Genomic DNA, 10,541 nt, shown 5'->3' with positions numbered 1-10,541 from the left:
GGAGATTTTTGTTCCCATTGCCCCAGCCCCACAACCCCAGACCATCTGTGTGTTACAGATTGAAATCTATACTCACCAAATATTCATTTTATTCTGGTTTACTCAGGCAACTATCATATAAATAACTGCATTGTTACTAGAAACATATTTTAAGATTTTAATGACTATGAGGAGGTCTGTAGCTATTGCAGATGTGCTAATTCTCAATAAATATGTTTTTAATCAGGTTCGCATTTTATAAACAATAATTGTCCCATTAATTCTGGGGTGGACTTTGTAAGCTTGAAGGAAAGCACTGCAGTTGATTTGTTTTTCCTGGGGCTCTTTAAGTTACACTTTAAATTTGGAGATTCAACCAGGGGAATTTTCCAGCCTTCAAAACACAAGAGCCAGGAATAAGACTGAGTATAGCCGTGACAGGAAAAAGTAGGCAGCTTAGGGTCGTCAGAAAAGTCTGGACTAAGAGTCAGATCAGGATCTAAGGCTGCTTCTCTTCCTAATTAACCTTTCTCAGCCAGAGCTTCCTCATTTGTCAAGTGGGGATGATCATATGTAGCCTGGTCATGCATCTTCATGGTAGGGAATCTGATGTATGAGTGTATGAGAAAATGCAGTAAAAATCTCGCGGTACACAGTGTGGGGTCTAGGGAACCCAGCTTGGCTCTCCACAACTCAGCAGAACCACCTCAGCCACATCATCTAACCCTGTGGCCTTCAGTTTCTTCATTTTTACAATGTAAATAATGATGGCCTTCCCTGATGGCTCAGATGGTAAAGAATCTGCCCACAATGCAGAAGACACAGGTTCAATCACTGGGTCAGGAAGATCTCCTGGAAAAGGGAATGGCAAACCACTCCAGTATTCTTGCCTGGAGAACTCCGTCATCAGAGGAGCCTGGCAGGCTATAGTCCATGGGGTGGCAGAGGCGGACACGACTGAAGTGACTAACACTTTCACTTTCACCAAATAATGATAATAATAATCATAATGTCTATTTCTCAAGAATTTCTCACATACAGTGACATGATGTATATGAGCACTCACAGAAGACCTAGCACAGAAGATGCATCAAAAGCCATTCTTTTTCCACTGTCCACCCATCAGGAATGTACATATGTTCCTAAGATGAAATCCAAGATGCCTGGGAAATGTCAGAATCACAGAGTCATTGCTTTTTCTGCCAGAAAGAAACAGACCAGAGGGGGTGGAGATACCACCATCACCACCTGCGTTTTTCTGACACCCAAGCCTGTCCTCTGCTGGAGCTCCCTGCCCTCTGCTCCTTGACTGGCGATCCTTTATCAGAGTTGTGATTAATAGTTAGCTTGACTTGACTGGGAGGGATGGCCCTGAACTCAGGAATTCAGAGGATGCTGCATATGAGAGTCAGTTACAGCTCTTTATTATTAGTTTTTATTGGAGTAGAGTTGCTTTACAATGTTGTAGTAGTTTCTGCTGTACAGCAAAGTGAATCAGCCATCTGTATACACACATCCCCTCTTTTCTTGGATTTCCTCCCCATTCAGGACACCACAGAGCATTGAGTAGAGTTCCCTGTGCTGTATATATGTTCTCACTGGTTATCTATCTTATACATATATCAGTAGAGCAAGGCAGAAGAAGGGCAGTGGAGAGCTGGAGATGTGGGTCAGCAGAAAACTCCTTAGTAATCAGTGTCTAAGGAAGAAAGGGGCATCCTGGGATTGACTTCCCTTCTTAAGCAAGTGGCTGTTCACTGTTGACTCTGGACACAGTGTGACCCAATCTGGACCCAGGGATGCCCAGAGACAGCCAAACCCTGGGGCCACATCTCTCTATACCTTTGCAGGGTCTCCAGATCTCACAAAAACCTTGAGATGAATGACCTCACCAAGCTCCCCAGACTGAACAGGAATGCTCAAGGGGTCTGAGAACATTAACCCAGAGCCAGTGGACAAGAATGCAAGAGCTGAGCACAGGCAGACACCTCAGACTTAATCATGCTCTTAGTTCTCTTGACTGAGCAGCGCCCCATGGCCATCCCAGCCCTCCCACAGCCCCAACACACATACACACACACACACACGCACACACATACACATACACACACACACACACACACAAACACGCTCCTCCAGGAACAAGCACCAGAGAGAAAGATTAGCTACATAAACCAGGCAGGCTTGTAAGACAGCTGAAGAATTAAGTACTCAAGAATGTTTTGGCCAAGCTGCTGATCCATTCCCCACTCGGCAAAGCCCAGGGAAGGAGAGAGAGAGGTATAAAGAAAAATAAAAGGACAAGGGAAAACAGAACCAAATTATTAAGTGCTTTTCATTCAATAAATAAACTCCATCTGACAGGCCCTCCCCTGGAGTCCTGAGGTGCCATGAGTCCTGGGAAATGACTTGGAAAATGAAAAAAAAGAAAGAAACCCCCCGGGCCGGTTCGTGCCCTACAGCAAGGGGTTCTTCCTCCGTCCGCCCCTCGGCCCCGGGCAGCCGAATCGCGACGCGGTGCCCGGCCCGCGTCGTTTGCAGCGTGGCCGCCTCCTCTGAGGCGCTGTGATGTACTGCGAGAAGTGGAGGCCTGTGGCGGAGATGTGTCTCTTCCTCGAAGACCTGCGGGAGGGCTCGCGCATCCTCTGCCTCTGCTCGCGGGCGTTTGTGGAGTAAGTCGGACACGGGCCGCTCCCCGTGGTCCCCGACCTGTGGGGACTGCAGACCCGTGGTGATGGAGCCCTAGAACCGCGGCCAGCGTGTCCAACCCTCGGAGATCGGAAATTGTACAATTTGGGATTGAAGGGCTACTGCGTTAAAGATGACAACAGTGCAGGCAAACAAGCCACGGAAGAGGAGGAAGGTGGCCACTCCCAGGGCCCTGCAGAGCCTCATGACAACAGATGCCCAGACCCAGATGAGAGTGAACTGGATTCCGAGGCTGAACTCATGAGGAGTATGGGATTGCCCCTTCAATTCGGTAGGATGTCCACACATAAGAATTTTGAGGAATCTATGAATACTAGAAACAAAGTTAAAATAATGAAAAAGAAAAAGAAAAAACATCAAAAGAAGTACTTAGATGAGATTAAGAGAGAATCTTGGAGACAATGTGAAGAAGATGACGTTTCGGCTTCGGACGATCCTTCTTCATCTGAGAATGAGAACACTAGAAAGTACAAACTTCAAAGCCAAAAAGGCATTGAGGCTGAAAGTTTTCCCGTTGAAAACACAGTAGGTCCAAAGCCGGAAATTACAGAGATGTGGGGAAAGTACTGGAATGAATACGGTGGAGGACTGCTGTGGCAAAGCTGGCAAGAGAAACATGCAGATCAGACCCTGTGTCCAGAACCATGGAATGTTCCAGACACAAAGGAGGAGTGGGAGCAGCACTACAGTCAGATGTATTGGTACTATCTGGAACAGTTTCAGTACTGGGAAGCTCAGGGCTGGACTTTTGATGCCTCACAAAGCCAGGATACAGACCCTGGTGGGTCTGAAATAGAAGTTGACAAGAAAGATGAAAATCACATGAAAACAGATGAACTTTTTTCTCCATCTTTATCTGTTGGCAGCGAAAGCTCTAGTTCAAGTGATAAAGATCACAGTGAAATTCTCAATGGAATTAGTAACATAAGTCTGAATTCAGAGAAAGTAGAACAGAGACAACTAGATCCCTCCCTAAGTTGTGATGGACGTCAGTGTTTGAGTGAAGTTCCCAGCAGAAGAGAATGCCCTGCTTCTGGCCACAGTGAACCGAGTCATGGAGGAAACACAGAAAGCAGCTCGTCTGGGAGCAGAAGCACAGACCAGCCAGCTCAGGATTCACAGGAGTCCTCAGAAGCAAACACAGTCAGAGATGGACACCACCACAGTGGGACTGATGGGGACGAGAGTGGAGACGATCCGCCTGAAGAGAAGCGAAGCAAACTCAAGAGGAGTCATGAGCTGGACCTCGATGAAAACCCGGACTCAGACTTTGACAACGATGGTTCTCTTCTAGGATTCAAGCACGGCTCAGGGCAAAAATATGGAGGAATTTCAAACTTCAGTCACCGGCGGGTCAGGTATCTGCAGAAGAACATGAAGCGGAAGTCAAAGTCCTTGGACATGAGACGACAAATCAATATGAAAAACAAGCACATCTTCTTCACTGAAGAGTCAGAGAAAACTGGTTTTAAGAAAAGCAGAACTTTGAGTAAGGTAGAAAAATTTCTAAAATGCGTTAAGGAACCAGTGGATGAAGAAGCATCGCCAGAGTCGGTTTCTCATAACAACGTGCACGAGACTTGCACAAGCAGTGGCTCCGAGGAACCAGAAGTGTCTGTTGAGAAGGGGGATGACCCGGTGGAAACGAGTGAGGCAGAACCTGGACAGCGTCCTGCTGTGTGTCCAGCCGGGGCAGTGGGAGCAGAGAAGCGTGACGGGGCCAGCCCAGAAGCCGCCGGGACAGATACGGAGGCCTGCGTGCCGCAGGCTGCTTCGGACCCTCGCCAGGAAGAGGCTGAAGCTGAAAGTCAGAAAAAGAAAAAGAAGAACAAAAAGGGGCTGAATCTGCCCCCTGACATCGCTGCCGTGCCTGAGCTTGTGAAGTACTGGGCTCAGAGGTACAGGCTCTTCTCCCGTTTCGATGATGGGATTAAATTAGACAGAGAGGGCTGGTTTTCAGTTACTCCCGAGAAGATCGCCGAGCATATCGCGGGCAGGGTCAGCCAGTCCTTGGAGAGTGGCACCGTTGTGGACGCCTTCTGTGGAGTTGGAGGAAATACCATTCAGTTTGCCCTAACAGGGAAGAGAGTGATTGCCATCGATATCGATCCCGTTAAGATCGATCTTGCTCGCAATAATGCAGAAATTTATGGTGTAGTGGACAAGATCGAGTTCATCTGTGGAGATTTCCTGCAGCTGGCTTCTAGTCTAAAGGCCGACGTCGTGTTTCTCAGCCCGCCTTGGGGAGGACCGGACTACGCCACTGCCGAGATCTTCGACATCAGCACAATGATGTCTCCTGATGGCTTTGAAATTTTCAGACTTTCCCAGAAGATCACTAATAATATCGTTTTCTTTCTTCCAAGAAATGCTGATATCGACCAGGTGGCATCCTTGGCTGGGCCTGGAGGGCAAGTGGAAATAGAACAAAACTTTCTTAATAATAGGTTGAAGACAATCACTGCTTATTTTGGGGACCTGATCCGAAGATCAACCTCTGAATCATAAGTGAGGTGGGACAGAGAGACCAAAAGATCATGTAGCAGTCAGATTATCATTCACCGGAGTTACTCTCTGTGCTCACTGATGTTTTGTGCCCAGAATCTAGTGGGTATTTGTGCCCAAATACACATTTTCCCTCACTGGTGCAGTACTATGTGAAATTTGCTTTTAAGCATCCATTTATTTTATAGTTAGTGTTTTTTAAGTTTCTATGGGAAAAAATGAAATATATTTTATAATGTAAAAGTTTATATTCTTTTTCTATTAAAATGGCAGTCAGCAGAGGAATAAAATGTGTCTCTTATTTATTCATCTAAAAAAAAAAAAAGAAAGAAAGAAACCCATAGAGACTCCCGGGTCCTGACTGAAATGAGAGAGGTGTTTAGACAATTCCCTTATGCCAGTCAGATTCAGACAAGAATTGGGATTTGGACAGACAAAGGGAGGATGAGCTCTGATCCAGGACAACTGGATCAGAGTCTGGAAGTGGGACTCAGTCAGTGTCACTTTGAGTGGCAGCCTTGACACACGTACTTGTGAGGTGATGACACCCAGATCTAAATGTCAAGACCCTGCACTGCCCCTCTCCTCCTGGGAGAACCGTAATCAGCACAGTCACTGCATCTCCCCCTTCACCCCCCACTCACATCCACCCATCCTTCTGCAACCCTGCCTCCATCATGAGTGACCAGCCAATCAAGCTAGAAACCTCTGCCACCCTCCTCTTTTCCTTCTCTCTCATCCCCCAGATGCATTTGGTGACCAGCCCCTGTCCTGTCTACTTAGACATATCAGCCACATCAGGTCCGTCAGGACCACGTCAGGACTGACTTTCAGTGTCAATTCTCTTATTAGTTTCTCTACCATCAACCTCTCACAGTCCACATCATCAGACACACCAGCAAAGATGACATTGTACTAAAGGAAAGAAAAAAATCAGATCAGATCATTTCCTAAAGAAAGACCTCCACCAGCTCACAGTTACCTTATTGGGGACCATGCCCTGGCCCTTCCCAGTCTCACCCTTAACTTGTTCACGTGGCTGTGTCACCCGCCCCTCAGGCCACGACCAGGCCTCCCCATCCCCTTCCATGATCTGGCTGGCTTTGTTCTCCCCCAGCCTGGCATGCCCTCACTTCATCTGTGCCCAGTGACCCCTCCGCATCTCTCGAGGTCCAGTTCTAAAGCCACCTCTTCCGTGACGCTCTCCCTGGTTCCGCAAGACAAAGCCAACCCCTTCCTCCCCACTTTGCTCATTTCACTATCACAGCACTGATCGTGGGCTGTGATTTTTTCTTCCAAAGTCTGTCCCCCTAGAATGTGGGTCCCTTAAGTCTGCTCCTCGTGGTTTTAATCATGTTGGCCTCAGAATGTAGCCTTTATAAGCACTTCTTCAATGTTTCACTAAATACATGAACAGACTAAGATAACTGATGACTAAGCAAGCTGGCAGTGCACTCGGATAAACAACCACCCTCTGTGGGTCTCGGTGGCGTCATCGGTGCAAGGAGGAGGCTGGAGCTCCTAAACCCCCGTGGAGGCCTGACACTGCACGACTTTATGAGGGTGCGCTGAGAGAGAGCGGGGCCTGGGCTTCTCTGTGCGAGAACTGAAGCCGAGTGAGAGCTGTAAATACGGAGAGTCGCTGAGGGTCTTCAGTAACCCAGAGGCCTCGGCCCTCGAGAGTAGGCAGGCTCGTGAGGAGGTAAGCCAGTCGTTTTCATTAAAAGCACAGCAAGGTACCGGATCCAAACACGACATTAGGACTTGCAATCTGATATGTCTGCAGAAACCCACCCCCATCCTTCAGGGAAACAGCATGGAAGGGGCCAGGGAGGAACCGAAACTGCGTACAAGCAGGTGGGAAGCTGGGCAACAGAGCAAGGAGGGGCCAGCAGCCAGGATCCTTCCCCAGCACAAAAGCCGTCCTCCCCAACCTGGTCCGCCAAGACATCCAGACACAAACAGAAACCTTAAATGTTGGCCAGACTGCCCCATTCACTCCTGCCGCCCTGGGACCTGCGTTAACACAACACAGTGCCCAGGCTCCTGTTAGCTCTGCTTCTCTCACCTGCAAAATCTCTGTGGGATCCCTCTGCCCATGAATGTACTGTTCACATCCTTAATGTCCGCCATGTCATCCACCCCAATCTAAAGTGACCTCTTCCTTCTCCTTCTGAAATCTGGTAACAGGTCATCTGCCTGGTTTGACCAGCTTTGGTACCACTTCCTAGAGTCACACAGTGCCCAACAAACAGGAGGCACTCACAAAGTTTCCTCCAAATGAATGAGTGAGTGTGCTCAGAGCTCAGTGGGTCTGTAGAGAGGGATCCTTCCCATGAGGAGAGCCCCCATGGGGGGCTCAGCTGTTAAGAGACATCGCCACAGAAATACACCAAACCATAGGGCCGTTGGTTTTTTGGTCTTTGTCTGTCTGGGGGTTTGTTGGGGGGAGCTCTCCTATTGCCCAGGTCCTCTCCCCAAATACTCTGCAAGCTCCATTTGGGTAGAAATCACATTTCCTCTTCTTTCCTCCAAGACACATATCAGTATCCTGCGCACGCGCACACACACACACACACACACACACACCAAGTACGTATTTAATGATTGTTTTTCTGCATAAAGCCAGGATTACCTAAAAGAGAAAAACTACAGGAAAGGAAGTGGAGGAAAAAGCATCCATAAAGAACTTTCACCTAAATGAAGACACCCTGGGAGCTCAGTTAAGACTAGAAATGTTAGCCTGCGAGGAAAAGTGTGGAAGAAAAACGCCAGCAGGAGGGGGCAAGTAAGAGAGCAAACAGGGGAACTTCCCTGGAGGGCCCATGGCCAAGACTCTGAGCTCCCAATGCAAGGTGTGTAAGTTTGATCCCTGATCAGGGAACTAAGATCCCACATGCAGTAACTAAGAGTTCACATGTGGCAACTAAGATCTGGTGCAGTCAAAGAAACATTTTTTAAAAATAAAAAAAGAGCAGATGAGCAAGGCAAGTTGGGGGAGGATAAATAATTGTTTCAAAGAAACACTACTCCTGCTAAGTCACTTCAGTTGTGTCTGACTCTGTGCGACCCCATAGATGGCAGCCCAACAGGCTCCCCCGTCCCTGGAATTCTTCAGGCAAGAACACTGGAGTGGGTTGCCATTTCCTTCTCCAATGCATGAAAGTGAAAAGTGAAAGTGAAGTAGCTCAGTCGTGTCCGACTCTTAGCAACCCCATGGACTGCAGCCTACCAGGCTTCTCCGTCCATGGGATTTTCCAGGCAAGAGTACTGGAGTGGGTTGCCATTGCCTTCTCCAAAAGAAACACTGAGGTGTAGTTAAAAATGGAAACCATGTGGACAGTGGCAGGTCACACAGCGCTGGACACACCACGGGTTCCGTTTCAGACAGAGTCACTTTTCTGGGTAGAAGGATGTGACGAGCAATCTGTCCAAAGATGCTCGCTGGTCATAAGAGGAGAGCAAAGCCTTCAGAGATATGAACCTCGTCTTTCCTTTCTTTGAATGATGTGAAAGCTGGCCTTCACACACACAGACATAGATGCCCAGAAATGCTTGAGAATGAGCAGGAGACACGCTGATAGGAGTAATCCTGGGCCTGTGGCTTGGCCCAGGGATGCTGTCAAGGGAGCGAGAGAAGGCACAAGAGCGAGAAGGACAAGAGGAAGTGGGGGATGGTCCACCTCCAGTCTGGCTGCACTCTCCAGCATCATGATTTCTGTTTCTCCTCACATCCTTTCCAAAGTTCTGCTCATAGCAGAGATGCCACTTAACCCACCACAGTGAAATTTAAGAAAAACATAAGCATATGGAGTATAAAACCTAAAGGAAGAATCTCACAATCTTAAAACCATTGAGTTAATGGCCTTTCTTTAATTTCCTTCACATGATGAAAAACAATATGCCTTGTTTTCATGAGATGACCTTGTCATATTTCTTGACAGGCCTGGCATCTGAGAAAGGACAGTATCACCAGCATGGATGAATGCTCTCTTCCTGTGAAATGCAGGAAATGTTTATTTTAAGGTAGAGATGATACTATTGTATCTTCACTCCTTGTCTGAAACATGAGCAGAGGTGTCCTTTTAAGGATGAGGAGGGAGGAAAATAAGATGGTCCAAAGCTTTCTGTCCACCAAAACTTTTAAGTCCAGGATGATTGATTACCATGAACATCAAAGGCAAAGCAAAGAAGGGGAAGGAAGTCAGCAAAACCTCAGACAGAGTTATGTATGGAAGAGGGAGTAACCCTAATTGCTTTGCCTTAATAATGATGGGAACAGTGTGCCTGGCTCAGGCGGGATGCTTACTGGAGATGGAGAGATGGATAGATGGGTGGATAGAGGGAGGGAGGGATAGATGATGGGAGGGTAGATGGATAGATGATGGGAGGGTGGATGGATGGATGATAGGATAGATGGATGGGTGGATGGATATTTGGAGGGATGGATGAAGGGAGGAAGCCGGGGAGGAAGGAAGGGATAAATAGGTAGGTGGATAAGTGGGTGGGTAGATGGGTGGATGAGTGAATGGGTGGAATCAGGGAAGGGATAGGTTGATAGACAGATGATCTGTGGGAATTATACCTCCATGCCCTAAGTGGGTCACTTTCCTAAATCACTGCTCAGCCAAATGGTCATAATGATAAGTTTTCCTTTGCCCCTCATCTCTGTTGTCTGTTAATGTCAATATCACCTGGGGTTCAAAACCTCAGAGTGACTATCGGCATCTCCCAGCCTCCCTCCAAGTCATCTCCTGCACTCAATCCCTCCTCTCCATCCTCTGCACTTACTCCTTCTCGGGTGCATCCCAACAGCCTTCTATGTGACACCTCCTCCAGACCCAAGGGACCACTCACCAGGTGTCTTTCTATAACAGTTCTGTTCATGTCCCTCCAACACAATAGTCCACAGTGGCCGTCATTGGCCTAAAAAGAATCCAAACCGCTCATGTGAACGCATGTCGTCCCCACGGCCCGGCTCCCAGGCTGTGCCTCTTGCCTCTACGCTCATCTGCACTGCAGTCTTCTCTTCCCGGGGGAGTCAGTGCTTCCGCGACTGCTCATCTCTGACCCTTTGCTCAGTGGGCTGTTCTCTGCTTGTAAAAGACAAAACTAAAGCAACAAATAAAAGCACCTGCCCATACGTAGAGAACAGACTGCTGGACACAGCGAGGGAAGGAGAGGGTGGGATGAATGGGAGCGCAGCACTGACAATGTATGCACCACCATGCGTGAAATAAACAGCTAGTGGGAAGCTGCTGTCCAGCACAGGGAGCGCAGCTCAGTGCTCTGTGATGACCTAGAGGGGTGGGATGGGGGGAGGGAGGCTCACGAGGGAGGGGATATGT

At 48.1% G+C, this 10,541-nt stretch overlaps 1 protein-coding gene across 1 annotated transcript; it reads left to right on the top strand.

The window, feature by feature from the left end:
- The first annotated feature begins 2,470 nt into the window (after positions 1-2,470).
- On the top strand, positions 2,471-5,478 carry LOC102403153 (trimethylguanosine synthase). Its single transcript, XM_006061688.4, has 2 exons — positions 2,471-2,651; positions 2,754-5,478. The coding sequence occupies exons 1-2, from the start codon at positions 2,548-2,550 to the stop codon at positions 5,194-5,196; spliced, it is 2,547 nt and encodes an 848-aa protein (XP_006061750.3). The 5' UTR covers positions 2,471-2,547; the 3' UTR covers positions 5,197-5,478.
- Positions 5,479-10,541: the final 5,063 nt, after the last annotated feature.

This window comes from Bubalus bubalis, chromosome 5 (assembly GCF_019923935.1).
Source record: "Bubalus bubalis isolate 160015118507 breed Murrah chromosome 5, NDDB_SH_1, whole genome shotgun sequence".
NCBI classification, from domain to species: domain Eukaryota; kingdom Metazoa; phylum Chordata; class Mammalia; order Artiodactyla; family Bovidae; genus Bubalus; species Bubalus bubalis.
This window is presented reverse-complemented; position numbering and strand designations above follow the sequence as displayed.

Excerpts from the sequence above, each read along its gene's own strand:
- LOC102403153 (XM_006061688.4), top strand. The coding sequence starts at position 2,548 with ATGTACTGCGAGAAGTGGAGGCCTGTGGCGGAGATGTGTCTCTTCCTC. Across the intron at positions 2,652-2,753 it reads TGCTCGCGGGCGTTTGTGGA|AGATCGGAAATTGTACAATT; the intron begins GTAAGTCGGACA and ends TCCAACCCTCGG.